We start from the raw sequence: 19539 nt of genomic DNA, 5'->3' as shown, positions 1-19539 counted from the left end.
TCAGCAACGCAAACCCACCAACAACTCCACGGGAGAAAGATGTGGCCATCTGCTTCTGCAGAGATTTACGGCCTTGGCAACTCTATGGGGTCACTTGACTCCACGGCAGTGGGTTTGTTCTGGTTTGGTTTTATACCATCTAAATCTTGTCCTTACATATACTTTCTTTAAAAGTAAAGAATTCCAATTATATCGAAAGGTCAAATCTCTGCTTTAATCAGGACAATTATGTATGCTGAATTTGCTATCTTCTTTAACCTAGTAAAACTGAATTGTTTTAATAATTAATTGCTTATAATTTCTGTGAAGAAAAATTTTCTTGATCTCTCATGTTCAGTGTGAATTATATTTAAATGTGGTTGAAGATCATTTACCCTGACCTTTTCCAGATAAACTATGTTTCAAAACTTGGATATCTTAATATGAAAAGAGCATAATGACTCAAAAAAATAATCTTAATATATTCTTTTTCTATTCAATAAGTATCTGGGCAGGGGAGATAAATTTCCACAATACAGTATATGGTTGCTATGAGGTGATACACTCAACGACAATGGGTTGGTTTGGTTGGTTAGGTCTATCCTGATCACTTCAGAGAATTCAGCATTCTTGGCCCATGGGCACTAAATGCCGGTATCACATCCCCAGTCACTGAGACAATCAAAAAACTGATCCCAAGTATTTTCAAATGCCACTGAAGAGAAAACTGCAGGAAGAAAAAGTAACTATGCCTAGTCAAGAAGCATTGCTCACAGGAACTATGGAACGAAACAAAAATTTCCCCCACAACTGCAATTCAACCCTTTAAAACAGTTTTCAGCCACCAGAAGATAAACAACAACAACAAAAAAAAAACCACTGCTGTTGAGTCCAGTCATTCTGACTCACAGCGACCGTATAGGAAGAGTAAATTGCCCCATAGGGTTTGCAAGGCTGTAATCTTTGTGGGAAGAGACTGTCACATCTTTCTCCTGTGGAGTGGCTGGTGGATTTGAACCACCAACCTTCTGGTTATCAGCTGAGCACTTAACCACTGCGCCTAACAGTCACAACTCATGTATTATCAGCCAGTCGCATCTGGCCTAGTATATGATGCTGTCAGCACACGTTCTGCCCCAAGAAATCATTCTTCAACTACTACAATGGATTTTTTTAAATGGAGATTATTTTTAAATCCTTTTAGAGCAACTCCTCTGTTGGGATGCCTCTGTGTTTAAGCTCCCAAACAAATAGTAAATAGTATCCCATTGTGCTTCGCTTGTATCAGAGATAAAAAGATATAAATCATAGTTCACAACAATTATTTGCTACCTTCCTCCAGAGTCTGCAAGCTCCTTGAAGCCAGGGACCATATCATGGTTGCCTGGCCCATAGTAGTTTTCAATAAAAATGCTCAGTGACTGAATACTAGTCTAGTCTAATACAATAACTAGGCCAGGAGGTTCCAACCGTGACCAATGCTTACATACAGTAATGATCCTGAAACAAACAGATGCAAGAATTATTTCCAGTTATCCTCTATTCCTACTTTAAGTTGATTTAAAAAAAAATTCAATTGAAGTTAACTTTTAAAAGATACAAGAATATTTAAGATTTATGACAGGCACTTCCATATGTCCATCCTCTACTTCCTTCCCCTTCACTCCTCCCACTTAACCTTTAAGCAAAAACTCATTTAAATAAGCAAATATAGGGCATGCTTCCAGAGAGCAACCTAATATAAAAGATAAAACAATACTGTTAATAATAACGAAAACTTGTTTAATGACTTTCATTTCCATTCTTTTTCTAAGAACTCCAAATATTTGTTACTTTCCTATCTCGTGCAAAAAGAAAGAAAATCTGTAAACTAAGGATTGTAAGCAATTTCTACTTTTGTGGGTTTCACTACATTCTCTCAGCTTCACCTTTTGCTGTACTAAATTTTCAGCATATAAACTAATGCATATTTTCATACATGCAACAAGGAAGATTACACAAGCATCTTAATGCTTTATCATCAACACTGATGATGAACAAATATTAAGTCTGAAGCCCACTAACCCTGACATTTATTCATCAGCACCTTCTTAAAGCATGTGAATAGCCTACTTTTACAGGAAAAACTTACATAAAAAGCTAAGTAATAATCTTAAGGCTGGAAGCCAAGACATAATTTCTAGCTCCTAGTATTTCTAACATTGTATTTATATTGCTCCAATAAACTCTGTAAATGTTAACCACTGCTTTGCTCAACCTCATACCAAAATGCTAGGTAATAATGGCTAGGATACAATTTTGAGGAAACAATTGTTTCAAGTTACCCTCCATTTGACAGAATCATTAAATAGGATACTTATTTTTTGAAACAATCTAGAAATGTTCAAGAGGGAATTAAGCATCACATATACTCTGTATCTATTAAATAATGGAGACCATTTTAAAATCATTTAAATAATTGTGGGGTTGTAGTAAAAGAAATATTTACTATTTTGAATTCACAAACTCAGCATTTGGTTCACTACTGTTTGATGGTTTCTGTCAGCGGCAGCACTCAATAAATACAATTTACATGTGGTAAAAAACTAATCAGGTAAAACTAATACAGGAAATTACTTTCATACTGATTTAAAAAAATGCTGTTTCATCCATTAAAAAAATATTTTCCAAGTGATAACTACAAATAACACCTTCAAAAAAAGTCCAGCATGAGACTCCTTTTTCCCAGAATCATTAATCCTACTTATAAATACTGCTGACCAAAAGTATTTACAGTAATTAGTTTTAAACACATCAGTGGACACTATTAGGTGAAAAATACCTTTCACTAAAGCTAGATTTTAATACTTTTTACTGATTAAAAAACTAACAAAAGACTGCCTATCATGGATATCTTACTGAAATACTACTTTATAGAATAAATCTTTATATCTAAAAGACCAACTAAGAACAAGCGGGCACTGGCAGTGTAGTGAACTTAATAAATTTCAACAATTCTTTAAAACTAGGATTTAAAGGAATGACAGAATCTGTAATTTTGTCACAAGTAATTATCAGTTACCTTAAGTGAGGAAGTTTCACACTGCATATAGTCCTAGACAAGTCACAAGTTGATCTCAGTTTTTTAAAAAAAAGATAATGACTGATCACAAAATAATTTGTGACAATAAAGTTCAGAAAAGCAATGGAGATTTTTTTTTGTATGTGATCCAGCATCCCTAGTCTCATAAAGGAAATATTTCAGACCTTGGAGGCAAAAAATAAATAAGTGAAAATGAAATCTACCCTGAAATGCTAAAACGGCCTATCATTGTTCAGCCTCAAGTTCAAAATTTCTCCCAAACAAATTTTCTATAATGGTCCATTCACGAGTTCACTCTAAATGTGACCCGTATTAAATGTGATTTTCTTTTTTCCTTTCTTCTCGCATTAAGACAATCTAACCAAAATCTTCACAATCTTCAGCAGCAGCACCTCGAAATTTCAAATACAACTGGAGGGTTTGAAATTTAGTCCAAACGTAGACCCAAACTCTCCAGATTTCTATCATAGGCAGACAGTGTATTAACGTTCCCATTCCTGCTTTAGAAAGCAGTTACTGCAAGGCAGTGTCCTTGGGCGTAAAAAGGGAAGAAAGGTCTGAGACTGACCAGATCCCTGGTCAACATAAACCTTAGTCCTCTCTCCCGCTTCACAAGGAGGCCAGAGAAATCAGAGCGATGAGCGGAACGAGGAAATCGTACTCTTCGAAGGGTAAATCAGGTTAAGAAGCAGACTTTGGATAAACCACTCCAAAGGGACATTCGACCCTAGAATGCATGCAAAGGGGCAGCTCGTCTCCCCCGAGGAGAGCAACCTATACCCAGGTAACGGTATGCCAAGCATGCAAAGGCAAACCGAGACAACCTCGCCGCCTCGCCACAACGTCTCGCCCAGCTAAAAGAGGTCGGCTGGGACTGCTCCTCCGAACATCAACAAAGGCCCCTTCAGTCCTAAGGCGAAACTCGAACAACAAAGGCCCAGAGACTGCGAGGACGGGCCCGGGGCGGGACGGATGAAAGCAACGGGAAGGCAAAGGAATCAAACCCCTGGGGGAGGAGGCCCGTTGGAGTGGGAAATAGAGGTGCAGAGGCGGGGGCGCGGTACGCCCCAGGGCACAATAAGAGGAGGAGGAGAAAGAAGACCTGGCCTCCATTCCCCACCTTACCCTCTCCCTGCAACGGAGAGAGCTCCAGTCCTCGCCGCTTACATCTCCTCGGCCGCGGGCACCGCACAGTTCCGAGTTCGGGGAAGGAAAGGGGAGGGAGTATTTTCCGCCCTGACCACAACTCCCTTCCCCCAGCCAGGAGCCGGCGACAACAACCGCTACAACGGCAGACACACAAAGGCGCCTTCCTGGCACTCCCCGCTCCGCCCCGGCAACGGCGCAGACGATGCCAAGGCAGCGACCACCACCGCTCCTCCGCCTGGCGCTCGCTCGCCCTCTTCCCTCTCTAACCGGGGGAAGGGGGAGGGGACCCCAGGCGCCCTCACCTGGCACAGCTGCTGACAGTACTCCGTGGCCGCCTCCACGGCCGGTACCCGGCTCTCCCGCAGCTGTCGCTCCAGCTCCTGGAGCCGCTCTCCCAGGCGCTGCAGCTCCGCTACGCAGCCGCCTCCGCCGCGGCTCAACCTCTCCTGCTCGGCCTCTTCGTCCGCCATCTTCACACCCCGCTCCGTCGCGTACGCACCTGGGTCACGTGATAACACAATGCCACGTTCGGAGGGGTCACGTGCTGGGCGCGCTCGCACGCCGCCGAGCACGTACAAAGGGTTCGGTGGGGAGGCCAGGAGAGTGGCGCGCCAGAGCCGGAGGGAGGTGAAGGGAATGGGAAAGGAGGAGGGCGGGGTTGGGGCGGTGCAGAGAATCCCGGTTTACTTACCCGGAGCGGGAAGTGGGCAGCCGCGGCCGAAAGGGGTGGGCCGGTGGTGGCCTGCTCTTGGTCACGTGGGCGCCCCGACGGGGACAGTCCTAGGGCAGGGCTGCCCTCTCCAGCGTCCCCAGCCTGGTCTGGCTTTCCTCAGTCCCCGAAGTCTACGGACGTAGGCCCCAGTCCCCCAAGAGGAGGGGAGAGGGACAGTTCCGGGTGGGCTGGGAGAACGATGCATTTGCCGTTGGCCTCTAGGCAGGCCAGAGGCAGGGGAAGAGGGAGAAAGTAAAACCCACCCATGGACCGCAACTATGAGAGCCAAAGCGAGACTATGAACTGTCAAAATTGTCTCTGACTTCTCACCAGGCGGGGGAGGAGGGATCTAGTGCGTGAGGTACCAGATCTCCTCCCGCTAGACTCTCCTCCTCTTCAGCCCCGAGAACGCCTCTCCCTTGGAAACACAATTTGGGGGCAATGGAGGCAACAAAGAAAAATAGCAGTTGGGTCAGAGCAGAATGAGGTTCAAATCCTTATTCTGGAAAACGGAGAGACTGTTTAGGAAACGCATAGGTTAAGAGAATTCAAACACACTATAAAATTGAGGACGTTGTAACCAAATGGTTTTTAAACCACAAAAACATTTCTAGAATAAGTGCGAGCGAACTAATCAGTTTCTCTGTGATTTAAAACTTCTACACAGTGCAGAAGTTACCATCACTGAAAACAGGATATACATGAAAGCTCTTGGGGAAAAAAAGTAGGTCAAGGGCGGGGGGGGGGGGAAGCAATAAGTACTCCCTGAAAAATCACGACGGAGGAGAGGAAACTGATGCTGAAATAAATGGAGGTTGTCGAGTATTACTACAAATATCAACAGCATTTTTCCTGGTGCTTCCAATGGAGATGACATTCTGAATTGCATTTTATTTACAACCTGGAAGGAATGAATACTTTGTACTTGTACAAAAGAGTAGAATAGGTACTGCAGAAATCCAGGAGCTTAACCCTAAAGCTCAGAATAAAAGTATTATTTTGCTAGTAGTAGAGTATAAGGGAACAAGAAGGTTTATCTTTCTTATAACTGAATGGTCTGCAGAAATTGAGAAACAACTGTATTGATACAGCACCTAGTGTTTTCACTACCATATTTCAAATGATGTATGTTTTTCTAATACAAACATCTAAAATGAAAAGAAATTTCTTTGTGTACAGCACCCTCTTTTAGAATTTTCCAGTCTTAGTAGAAAATGTTCTAGATACATTGTGCAGAATGAATGCTTTGTAATATATCAGTGATGGTAATGTTTTTAAAGTGCAATTGAACCCCTTATGAAAAACAGTATCAGCTAAAATATTAGTACAACATACAGGTACTAATGTTACAGATTAACAATGCAGGGTTTTCAAATGTTTACTCACAGAAGAAGCTGGAGAATACATTCAAAGGCTAGGGAAAGAGAATATAATAGTATTACTGAGAGCTGAAAGATCAGGAATTAATGCAGCAAATAAAATTTGATACTTGCAACTCACTTTCTCAAGTATTTTAGATACCTGCAAATTATTTTATCTTAAGATACCAGTGAAAAATATAAAACATAAATGTGAGATTAGCAAATGTATCAGTAAATTCAGAGCCAGAGAAGGTACCAAAGATTAACAAAGCCAATTTCACTTCAGGTCTAATGGCTTACACTCAGGAGACTTGATTAATGAACTGATTCTGTGCACTATTACTGCTTTGCAAAAATCCATTAGGATGGACGCCCACGCCCTTCACTTTTATTTGGTATCTTTGAGCCCTACCTCCCCATTTCTCCATAACTTCCCTCTTACATACATAAAGTAATTTTTAGAGCTGACTGGAAATGTAAGGACTGGAACCCAAAAACGAAGCTCTTTGGCACCAAGTCCATTCCAACTCAGAGCGACCCTATAGAACAGAGTAGAACTGCCCAACAGGGTTTCTAAGTCTGTAAATCTACACGGAAGTAGGCTGTCACATCTTTCTCTGGGAAAGAGGCTGGATCAGGCCTCCTAAGGACTGGAAAGGGGGGTGGTGGTGAAATTATTTAGTAATCATTTACTGTGCACTTAATATGCAGCAGGTACTGTGCTTGATTTGGAGATAACAGAGGTGAATAAAAACTATCCCTGCCTTGGGAAAGCTTAAAGTCTTGTGGAAGAGTTACATGCAATTGCAATATATTCAATAAATATGACAATGTTGTATTGTGAAAATGAGTATGCTAACTAGAACGTCTGCAGAATCAACAGAAGTGCAGGTTTTTATTTTTTAATTTCATGACAAAGGATGGAAATACTATTCCATGACAGGTCGACCTTGTCTTGGAGATATCTAATTTTGCATTTGATAATCTCGTTCTTCTATATAGAAAGCGTGTATCAACGAGTACACATGATTAATGCACTTAAATCTATTCTTTGAATACCAAACTGCAGCTCATAGAACCATTACACACACGCACACACACGCGCGCGCACACACACACACACACTCCTACTTACTGAGACGTTCTTGGGGGAATTCGGAAGCCTGGTGCATCGAGAAACCAAGAATAAGCCCTTGGGCGAAAAGACTCCGCTTCCCTGGGGAACTCAGTACCTGCACTGCGATTACCCGTCCCCTTTTTGGACACTGTGCAGTCGCTATGGCCTGGGTATAATAATATGGACCCTCACTCCCAAGAGACTTGGCTTCAGAGTAAATCTCGGCGAGGAAACTAGGACCACTCCCATCCGCGCGATCTATAAAGCTGGGGAGACATTTGGGGGAGGGGACAGATGCGTCCGCACCCGGGGTGCGCCTTCTGCCCCGGCCGGCACCACGCTGGTGCACTCTTTTTCCAGGATCTTGAAAGAGCACGGCCTCGGGACTGGAAGGGAGCTGTTTTGTACATGCGAAAAAGCAGGCGGCGCAGACCCAAGGCCGCGCCAGGGATCCAGCGAGCGAGGCTTTTGAAAACTAAAGAGAGCTGAGGCCGGGCAGGTCCTTCGACCCCAGACCCAGAGAAATGCTGCAACCGGGCCCTAGCCCCAGCACGCGGGGAGGAAGCGCCAGGCCGGGGGTGGTGGATAGCGCGCCTCGCCCTTGGGGCGCTGGTTGCTCCTTCCCTGCCTCCCCCCCCCGCCCCAGGCGACTTGCGGACCGAGGAGGTCGGCTGGGCTGAGGCCGGGGCGGGCACCAGCTCGCGCGGCTCTCCTCCGCCAACCCTCTCTGCGCGTCCCCACCCTGCCGAGGCCGGGCTCAGCTCTCCCGGCCGCGCCTTGGCGCTCTCTAGCTCGGTAGCCGCACCAGTGTTCGCGTCGGGCCCAGGGCTGCGGCCGCCGCTCGCGCGCCAGCCTTGCCGGCGTCCAGCGGCCGCAGCCCGGGCATTTGCTGCAGCCGCTTTCCCACCCAACGCTGCGGATCAAGCCGACCCAGCGGCTATGGCTGCTGGCCCGGAGCGGAGGCCGCCCGGGGCCTCCAGCTCAAGAGATGCTGGAGTCTCTCCCGGATGCGGTGGGGCGCGGGGCCCCGGAAACCGATCGTGCGGGGTTGCTTGAGCCTGTGCTGCGGAGGCCGCTACGCCGGCACTGCTGCCAGGTCTCGGGCAGGCTCGCCCCGCTCCACTTCGAAGGGCTGAGCGACCCGGCCCCAGACAGTCTCCTGGCTCTCAGAGGTGGAAGCCAAATCCGTCTGGGCAATGGGTCAGTAAAACGTACCCCGAATCTCAAAACCAGTGCGCTGCCCATAGATGCGAAGAGAGCATGGGATGCAGCTGTTGGAATCGGTTAAAAACACACCACATTTTTCCAAGGAAGACGTTTTCCTCGAGAAGAGCAGCAAAGGGAGTCAAATAAAATGTTTAAAAGATAAGTCAGGTGCTGTACCACATACTGAAATGATGCCAAGAGGATTGGAAACATTGTATTCACATTCTAAGAGGATTAATTTTAGTCCTTGAGTTCTTCCGAGAAAGAAGATAATATAAATACATTTAAACGAACAGATAATTAAAGGAAGAGGAACATTTTTATTGCCAATTTAGATCATAGAAAATGTTTTTTCTTTAAAGAGGAAAAACCAAATGCAAATAAGAAAGTAATAACATTTTAAGAAAAATGCTTTAATAGAACTTTAATTATCCACAGTTCTAAATCAGCCAAGGTGAAAATAATTGTGAAGTAAAAGCAAAATAAAAACTTTTAAGAATAATGTGGTATACACTGTCTCTATCAAGAATCCATGAGCTGGTTTATAACATCTTTCCAAAGAAGCAAAGACAGAAACATAGAAAATAGCTTTCCTTTCTTTTTCTTCTTCTTCTTCTATATATATATATATATATATTTAATGTTTTAACCACCCCTACCTTCTCTCTTATTGGAAATCCAATGTTAGTTAAAAATCAGGCAGCATCACTTTTAGTAGAATTTGAATTTTTAAAAATAGGACTGTTAGAGTGTGATAAGCTTGGAAATGAACAGATCCCTCTTCCTGTTTTAGAGCATCAACTTTTTTAAAGTTGTAATATCCTTATCTGAAGGATATATTCTTCAACATAGCAGCAACAATCAAAATAATAATTCAATCAATATCAATTTGAGCATTTCGTACAGTGGGCAAAATTTCTTTTTTAGTATTTAGCCTCTATCACACCTTCATAGAAGCGTGCTCTTGCTGTTCCTCTTCCCAGTCCTCATCCTCTTGAGTTCCTTCCAGGAGGGGGTCCTTTGTGAAGACTTTCCTGGTCTGCTTGAATGGAGTGAAATTTGGGTGCAACATCTGTCCCCAGAGTAGATTTGGCTTATCTGTTCTCTTTTCCCTTAACCTCTTCTCCATACAGAAATACCACTTTCCAAAGCTGCTATAGCTTTGATGCACTACTTCCTAAATTTTGATTTGGACTCTGTCATTTTACCTTATACTTATTCTATAGATGTGCCTCACTCCTGAGCTTGTAAACCCTTTGTGGGTAGAGGCTGTGTCTTATATCCAGCCTCCCTTCTCTAATACTCTTCGGTATATTGCAAGGTAATAATAGACAGGTGATCAATAAATGCACATTGAATTAAATTCAAATCAGTTTATATTTGGCAGTCATAGATGCTGATTATACTTATCCTCATTATCATTTAAAGTATCTTAGTCTCTACAGAGAAATCAGATGCTCTCCAAACTTTAGAAGCTTATTTATAGCAGTCTTTAAAATATTTTAGATCGATATTTTATCAATGGACTCTCTGGGTGTTGCAAACAGTTAATACGTTCAGCTGCTAACTGAAAGACTGAATGTTCGAGCCTACCCAGAGGTGCCTTGGAAGAAAAGCCTACTGATTTAATTCAGAAAAATCAGCCATTGAAAATCCTATGGAACACAGTTCATAGGGCCGCCATGAGTCAGAAGCAACTTGGTGGAGAATGATACTGCTTATATTTTATCAATGAAATCATCTTTAATCAAAAGTTATAACAGAATCAAAAGAAGAAAGGGCATATCCTCACTTGTTATACTATAACAAATTGTGTTAGTTTCCTAGGGCTGCCGTAACAAAGTACTACAAACTGGGTGGCTTAAAACAACAGAAATTTATTACCTAACAGTTTCAGTGGTTGTTGTTGTTCTTAGGTACCATCAAGTCAGTTTCTACTCATGGAGACTCTATGTACGACAGAACGAAACACTGCCTGGTCCTGCTCCAGTCTCACCATCCTTGTTATGCTTGAGCCAATTGTTGCAGCCACTGTGTCAATCCATCTCGTCAAGGGTCTTCCTCTTTTTAGTGATCCTCTACTGTAAAAAGCATGAGGCCCTTCTCCAGGGAATGGTCCCTCCTGATAACATGTCCAAAGTATGTGAGACAAAGTCTTACCATCCTTGTTTCCAAGGAGCATTCTGGCTGTATTTCTTCTGAAACAGATTGGTTCATTCTTCTGGCAGTCAATAGTATATTCAGTATTCTTCACCAACACCATAATTCAAAGGCATCTACTCTTCTTTGGTCTTCCTTAGGCATTGTCCAGCTTTCACATGCATATGAGGCAATTGAAAACACCATGGCTTTGGTTAGGTGCACCTTAGGCCTTAAAGTGACATATTTGCTTTTTAACACTTTAAAGTGGTCTTTTGCAGTAGATTTGGTCAAGGCAATTCGTCTTTTGATTTCTTGACTGCTGTTTCCATGAGTGTTAATTGTGGATCCAAGTAAAACAAAATCCTTGACAACTTCAATCTTTTCTCTGTTTATCATGATGTTGCTTATTGGTCTAGTTGTGAGGATTTTTGTTTTCTTCATGTTGAGGTGTAATCCATACCGAAGGCTACGGTCTTTGATCTTCATCAGTTTAAGTGCTTCAAGTTCTCTTCACATTCAGCAAGCAAGATTGTGTCATCTGCTTATAAAAAGTTGTTAAATGAGTCTTCCTCCAATCCTGATGCATGTTCTTCTTCATATAGCCCAGCTTCTCTGATTATTTGTTCAGCGTACAGATTGAATAAGTATGGTAAAAAGATACAACCCTGACACACACCTTTCTTGACTTTAAATCATACAGTATTCCTTTGTTCTGTTCGAACAACTGCCTCTTGATCTATTCACAGGTTCTTCATGAGCACAGGTAAGTGTTCTGGAACTCCCATTCTTCGCAATGTTATCCATAATTTGTTATGATCCACACGGTTGAAAGCCTTTGTATAGTCAACAAAACATAGGTAAACACCTTCCTGGTATTCTCTGCTTTCAGCCAGGATCCATCTGACATCAATCCCTTGTTCCACATCCTCTTCTGAATCTGGCTTGAATTTCTGTTAGTTCCCTGTCTATGTACTGCAGCAACTGCTTTTGAATGATCTTCAGCAAAATTTTATTTGTATGATATTAATGATACTGTTCAATAGTTTCTGCATTCTGTTGGATCACCTTTTTTTTGGAATGGGTACAAATATGGATCTTTTCTAGTTGGTTGGCCAGGTAGCTGTCTTCCAAATTTCTTGGCATAGACAATTGAGCACTTTCAGCACTGCATCCATTTGTTGAACCATCTCAATTGGTATTCTATCAGTTCCTGGAGACTTGCTTTTCAACAATGCCTTCAGTGCAGCTTGGGCCTCTTCCTTCATTACCCTAGGTTCTTGATCATATGCTACCCCCTAAAATGGTTGAACACAGGCCAATTCTTTTTGGTACAGTGACTGTGTATTCTTTCCATCTTCTTTTCATGCTTCTTGCGTTGTTTAATATTTTCCCATAGAATCCTTCCATATTGCAATTCGAGACTTGAATTTTTTCTTCAGTCCTTTCAGTTTGAGAAATCCCAAGCGTGTTCTTCCCTTTTGGTTTTCTATCTATAGGTCTTTGCACATTTCATTATAATACTTTATTTTGTGTTCTCGAGCCACACTTTGAAATTTTCTGTTCAGCTCTTTTATTTCATTATTTCTTCCTTTTGTTTTAGCTACTCTACATTCATAAGCGACTTTCTGGTGGCTAGAAATCATGGTGTCAGCAGCGAATTGCTCTCTCTGGAGGCTCCCAGGGAAGATACTTCCTTGATGTTTTCTAGGTTCTGGTGGCTCCTGGAAATCTTTAAGGTTCTTTGGCTTGTAGATGCACCTCTGCAGTCTCTGTCTTCACGTGGCCATCTTCCCTCTTTGTCTGTCTGGGTCTCTTCTCTTTTCGCAACATCAGTTGTCTTGGGTTAGGGGTCACCCTACTCCAGTATGATTTCATGTTAATTTAACTAATAACATCTTTAAAGACCCTGTTTACAAACAAGGTCACATTCACAGGTACCATGGGTTAGGATTTCAACATATCTTCTTTGGGTACACAATTAAACCCATTACACAGGTGAACCGCAAATACTTGGATTCTAGCTTCTTTGGGCTTCCAGCTACTGAAAGTAGGGTCGCTACGAGTTGAAATCCATTCTAGGACAGCAGTATCAGGTTTTTGGTTTTTAGCTAATGTACTCTGTGCTTTAAACGAAACCCGTTGCCGTCAAGTTGATTCTAACTCATAGCGACCCCATAGGACAGATTAGAACTGCCCCATAGCAGTTCTGTGGAACCATAGGGTTCCCAAGGCTATAAATCTTTATGGAAGCAGACCACCACATCTTCCTCCCTCAGAACTGCTGGTGGGTTCCACCAGAGACCTTTCGCTTAGCAGCCAAGCAGTTTTACCACTGTGCCACCAGGGCTCCATTCTGCGCTTTAGGTGCTTTAGGTCTTATTTAATTTGTGTTTTCTCTTACATTTTGTCACAATATTGAATATTTTTTTATCACTTTCTCAAAGATTCTAAATTTGCAAATCCAAATGTTTTCTTAACGTGACTGATTCTTTTCTGGATTTCTTTTCAATGCATTTTCCTCCTACCATCTAGGGCACTACTTAAATATGGGCCCTTGCTACCTTCCTAGAGAGTCCCTGGGTGGTGCAAAAGGTTAACATGCTTGGCTGCTAAACAAAAGTTTGGAGGTTCAAGTCCATTGAGAGATGCCTTAGAAGAAGGTCCTGGTGGTCTACGTCTAAAACATCAGCCACTGAAAACCTTATGGGATGTAACTCTACTGTGACACACATGGGGTGGTCGTGAGCCTGAATCAACTCGTAGGCAACTGTTACCTTCCTAGAACTCTAAGGAGAAAATAAATATAAGAAGAGTTATCTTAAATCCAAGTAGGACTTATTCTTTAGGGTGTGCATTGTCTTAGAGCACAGACTTTCATCCTTTAGTACGTGTAAGGATCACCTGGATAATTTGACTTAAATGCAGATTCTTAGGCCACACCTCTAACAGGTCTAATGGGTTGGGGGCAGAATTAACCTTTACTCCAGGATTCTTCAGATCATACTGTTCTAAATCTGTGGTTGTGTAATTCTACCTTCCCTTCCTTTCTTCCAACTCAAGGCCCTTTCACCAATTCTGTAAAAAAATGCTCAAAAACTCTTGTTCTTCCTCCATCCACAAAAACAAATTATAGTCAACTCTTTTTAATTCCTTCTATTCACTCTAGTTATCCAAAACCTTTGCTTTGTGAATCTTCTGGATCCCAAGCCCCTAGTTCAATACCCGGCACATAGGAGATATGTTCTCAATAAATGTGCATTTTGACCCCTCCCCTCATGCATTCTTTGTCGAACTCCTTGCTAAGGGCAAGAACTTTACTACTCCTTAATGATCCTCTTAGAAGGGGTGTGCAGGAATAGGAAGAAAAGAGTTCAAATTTTCCCCTGTATTTATCTGCAACGATAAAAGGCATTTTGCTTTTTGTGTGTTTAAGCAGGGATGAATTACCCAATAAGCAAGGTAAGCACACACTTTGGGCATTGACAAAACAGGGCCACCAGTTGTCTAAAGCAAAGCTCCATAGATGCCAAGCAGACAGAACACAAGGAAGAGTGAGCACACAACAATGCTTCAACAAAGACTCAATTCATTATCCTTTTTATGTATGGAAGTAGATATTGCTTGGCAGCTTAATTGTAATGAAACTACTGAAGAATTTATAAGAGCAAAGAATAGAAAGAAATGTTTTTAACATGTTAGGGATGAACGATCTATCTAAAAATGTAGTGACTTGTAGTATTTGTCTTCTGATCATTAAATTTTCTTTTATGACATCTTTTTATTTGTTCACTTATAATTACAGCATTTATTACAAAACGAGCATCAAAACTGAAGTATGAACCATTTAAAGGAAAATTGGTGAAAGTCAATTTTTGGTTGTGGGAGAGCAACAGAATTTTACATTCTTTGTTGAAATAACTAAGTTCACTAACTCATTTTCTTTGTTTTAGAATATGTGGAATATTCTTTCTGCAGAAAATGTGGTATGTAGTAAAAATCGTTGTACCCCATATCCACTAAAAATTTTATAATCCAGTTCATCTCATTCCACTAAAATGGCTTATGCCACTTTTGTGTTCAATAGCTAATATCATAGTCACTTTAAAAAGAAGTTACATCATGGGTAGCTAAGATACACACACACACACACACACACACATATATGTGTTCACATATCCTGTTCAAATGCGTAAGCAGAGGAGGGGGTACCACAGATTGTCAGTGTTCAGAGCCATTACATGCCTTAATTTGGCCCTGTGTGTAAGGGTAAGTGGAGAGGGAAGAAAGACTTCGTTAAAAAGTTGATTCGTGAATTCCAAATACCCATGATTCCTGTAGTACCTATAATTGAGAATTAGGGGCCATTAATTTAAAAATTATGAACATAATTCATGTGAGTGGTAAAAATTTCAAGCCCTAAAGACATAAAATAAAAATAAAAATAAAAATCTTCTTCCCCCATTTCTGACTTCTAGTCTTACTCCCATCCTTACTCAATAACTATTAAGTTTCTTGTTTGTCCTTAAAGAATTTTCTTCTGCACCTGTAAACATTTATGCATAAACTATCATCCCATTTTCCTAAATGAATCAGCTCCTAGTGCTCATTTAGACGATTCAATATTTTGCTTTTTTCCCTTAATAATTCACTTAGAAATCTTTCTTTATCAGCCTTATTTTTAATGGATACATGGCTTTCTGCAGTATAAATGAAGATAATGTAATTAGTCCTCCCATCATTGGGCAATTACATCATTTCTATTTTTTTTTAACTGTTAAAAAAATGCTGCAATGGCCATCCTTGTACATATATCTTATTATTTGAGCAAGTAAATATCCATGGGATAAATCCCACAAAAAGGACGTTCTGAAACAAAATCAATATGTGACTTTAACTTAGTCAGAGGTTGCCAAATTGCCCTTGCAAAATATTGAAGAAATTTATAGTCTCATCAACAGTGTAAAAGAGAGTCTGTTTTCCAGAAAAACAGTTATCAAACTTTTAAAACAATTTCATAGTTTAAAAATAATACCACATCTTGATGAGCATTTCTTAAATTTTGAGCAAAATTGAACATTTTTAATTTGTTTATTGCTACTATTAAATTTTTGAAAGATATAACCAATTAAAATCATATACTGTTTTAAGCAGTTGTTAATTCTGTATGGAAACCCTGGTGGCATAGTGGTTAAGTGCTACAGCTGCTAAGCAAAAGGTCAGCAGTTCAAATCCACCACGTGCTCCTTGGAAACCCTATGGGGCAGTTCTACTCTGCCCTAGTGTCGCTATAAGTCAGAATTGACTCTACAGTGATGGGTCTTTTTTTGTTTGTTAACTCTGTATAACATTGATACAGAAGTCCCATGGATATATTGTCTTTGAAATTAATTAGTTATTAACTTAAAATGTCTAGTTATGGGAACAAATTATCCTCTTCAGTCAACAGAGGAATATTAAGATGGAGCTAATGTTTCTTTATTCTTTAATAATTCTGCCAATAGAAAGCTTTCTGGTATATTCTTCCCTTTTTCAATTGGAGACAAAAGGTGAATGGCTTGATTCTTAGTAAGAGTTACTTATTTACACAGTAAGTATACAATGAAGCAAGGAGGCAGCCTTCTTTACCTTTGCTTCCAGATGCCCGAGTCTTGCCATCACTTCCATTCTACTGCAGGAGTTCCTTCCTTGGTGCTCTGCCCTACTTCAAGTGCATAAAGAATGGAGCATTTATAATCAGTCAACTGTCTGCAGCATTGGTGCATCACTTAGAGAGCAAGAATCGTTTCTCGCTGAGCGCTGACTGGCACAGCACAGCAGGGGAGTAAAGCCGAAAAAATAAACCATGAGATGTTTATGTTTCCTTTTCCCGTCAAATGCATAAAATCAGGACTTAAAAATGAATCAAATGTGTTTCAAATGAACCTTCAAGATTGAAATCAAAACATTATTTTTTAACTTCTACATGATCAGTATGTATTGTTCCTCACAGAATTATTAGAAACTGCTCTGTAAATATTTATTTGAGGCTATAAGGCTGATGCTAACCATGAAAACTAATTTTATGGTATACTCAATCTTTTGGAATATTTTGCATCTTTCATATGCTTGGGTTATTCGCATGGGAAACAAAAGATTATTTTTAAAGGGGTAACTGATCACCATTGCTTCCCCGTATAAGTTCTTAGCACTGTCTAAGAACTTGCAGAGTTACTCCAAATGTTTCCCCCTCAAAACGTAGCAAAAGTAAAGCACCTCATTCTGTTAAAGATGGCCGCAGGCTGGTACTTTTGCCTTGTAAAGTGCAGAGCAAGATGTGCAGAAAATATGCAGTGTGGACCCCCATGGTTTGAAGCCCAAGCTTATCACTTCCACTTCTGATCACACACAGCTGTTTTCTGTACATTTAGAGAAAATAACTTCCCTGTAACATATTTGGAAACTCTCATGGCATAGCGGTTAAGAGCTATGGCTGCTAACCAAAAGGTCAGTAGTTCGAATCCACCAGGCACTCCTTAGAAAGTCTAGAGGGCAGTTCTACTCCGTCCTATCCTATAGGGTCGCTATGAGTCGGAATTGACTCAACGGCAATGGGTTTTTTGGTGACATGTTTACTACTGTTCTGTGGAACTATTAAGTTTCAGTTCTTTACACACATCTTCTAAGGTCCTCAGGACCTAAATTTGTGTCTTAGTTGCTCAAAATATTGATTCGTTTTCCCCATTTTTACCTCCAGTAATATGATGTGGTTCTATTATATTGTGTATATTGTATCTTTGATCTCAATAGAAACTCCTTCAGGCCAATAAACGTTTTTCTAAGTTTCTGTCCTCAACCTTCTCATTATACCTTCTACTTTCTCAATCTCATTCTTTCTTTCTTTTTCTTAAAATAATTTTTATTGTACACTAAGTGAAAGTTTACAAATCAAGTCAGTCTCTCACACAAAAACCCATATATACCTTGCTAAACACTCCCAATTACTCTTCCCGTAATGAGACAGCCCGCTCTCTCCCTCCACTCTCTCTTTTCATGTCCATTTTGCCAGCATCTACCCCCGTCCACCCTCTCATCTCCCCTCCAGACTGGAGATGCCAACATAGTCTCAAGTGTCCACCTGATCCAAGAAGCTCACTCCTCAGCAGCATGCCTCTCCAACCCATTGTCCAGTCCAATCCATGTCTGAAGAGTTGGCTTCTGGAATGGTTCCTGTCCTGGGCCAACAGAAGGTCTGGGGGGCATAACAGACCTAGTCTCAGTCAGATCACGAAGTCTAGTCTTATGAGAATTTGGGATGTACATTGCACTGCTCTCCTGCTCCCTCAGGGGTTCTCTGTTGTGTTCCCTGTCAGGGCTGTCATTGGTTGTAGCCGGGCACCATTTAGTTCTTCTGGTCTCAGGATGATGTAATTGCTGGTTCATGTGCCCCCTTCTGTCTCTTGGGCTCATAATCGCCGTGTGTCCTTGGTGTTCTTCATTCTCCTTTGCTCCAGGTGGGTTGAGACCAATTGATGCATCTTAGATGACTGCTTACTAGCGTTTAAGACCCCAGACGCCACTCTTCAAAGTGGGATGCAGAATGTTTTGTTAATAGATTTTATTATGCCAGTTGACTTAGATGTCCCCTGAAACCATGGTCCCCAGACTCCTGCCCCTGCTACACTGGCCTTTGAAGCATTCAGTTTATTCAGGAAACTTCTTTGCTATTGGTCCAGTTGTGCTGACCTCCCCTCTATTGTGTGTTGTCTTTCTCATCACCTAAAGTAGTTCTTATCTACTATCTAATTAGTGAATACCCCTTTCGCACCCTCCCTCCCTCCCCCTCTCGTAACCATCAAAGAATATTTTCTCCTCTGTTTAAACTATTTCTTGAGTCCTTATAATAGCGGTCTTATACAATATTTGTCTTTTTGCAACTGGCTAATTTCACTCAGCACAATGCCTTCTAGATTCCACCATGTTATGAAATGTTTCACAGACTCATCGTTGTTCTTTATCGATGCGTAGTATTCCATTGCATGAATACGCCATAATTTATTTAGCCATTCATCCATTGATGGGCACCTTGGTTGCTTCCATCTTTTTGCTATTGTAAACAGTGCTGCAATAAACATGGGTGTGCATATATCTGTTCGTGTGAAGGCTCTTATTTCTCTAGGATATATTCCAAGGAGTGGGATTGCTGGATCGTATGGTAGTCCTATTTCTAGCTTTTTAAGAAAGCACCAAATTGATTTCCAAAGTGGTTGTACCATTTTACATTCCCACCAGCAGTGTGTAAGTGTGTTTCAATCTCTCCACAGCCTCTCCAACATTTAATGTTTTGTGTTTTTTGGATTAATGGCAGCCTTGTTGGAGTGAGATGGAATCTCATTGTAGTTTTGATTTGCATTTCTCTAATGGCTAATGATCATGAGCATTTGCTCATGTATCTATCTGTTAGCTACTTGAATGTCTTCTTTAGTGAAGTGTCTATTCATATCTTTTGCCTATTTTTTTAATTGGGTTGTTTGTCTTTTTGTAGTTGAGCTTTACATTATGATGTAGATTTTAGAGGTCAAGTGCTGATCGGAAATGTCATAGCTAAAAACTTTTTCCCAGTCTGTAGGTAGTATTTTTACTCTTTTGGTGAATTCTTTGGATGAGCATAGGTGTTTGACTTTTAGAAGCTCCTGGTTATCTAGTTTTTCTTCTGTATTCTTAATAGTGTTCTGTTATACTGTTTATGCCATGTATTAGGGCTCCTAACGTTGTCCCTATTTTTTCTTCCATGATCTTTTTCTTTTTAGATTTT

General features: G+C 41.1%; 1 protein-coding gene across 2 annotated transcripts in view; it reads right to left on the bottom strand.

Annotated features, from left to right (window-relative positions):
* ZNF292 (zinc finger protein 292) overlaps positions 1-4832 on the bottom strand; it is a 111215-nt gene extending 106383 nt beyond the window's left edge. The window contains exon 1 of one of the 2 annotated variants that reach the window (XM_003404363.4): positions 4513-4832. In XM_003404363.4, coding sequence (XP_003404411.2) covers positions 4513-4680 — 168 coding nt within the window. In that variant the 5' untranslated portion in view covers positions 4681-4832. The remainder of the gene's footprint in view (positions 1-4512) is intronic. The other variant, XM_023544017.2, reaches the window with a different exon arrangement.
* Between the last annotated feature and the right edge of the window lie 14707 nt (positions 4833-19539).

This window comes from Loxodonta africana, chromosome 1 (genome assembly GCF_030014295.1).
Source record: "Loxodonta africana isolate mLoxAfr1 chromosome 1, mLoxAfr1.hap2, whole genome shotgun sequence".
In the NCBI taxonomy this organism is placed as follows: domain Eukaryota; kingdom Metazoa; phylum Chordata; class Mammalia; order Proboscidea; family Elephantidae; genus Loxodonta; species Loxodonta africana.
Note: the sequence above shows the minus strand (reverse complement) of the source record. Positions and strands in the feature narration are given on the sequence as shown.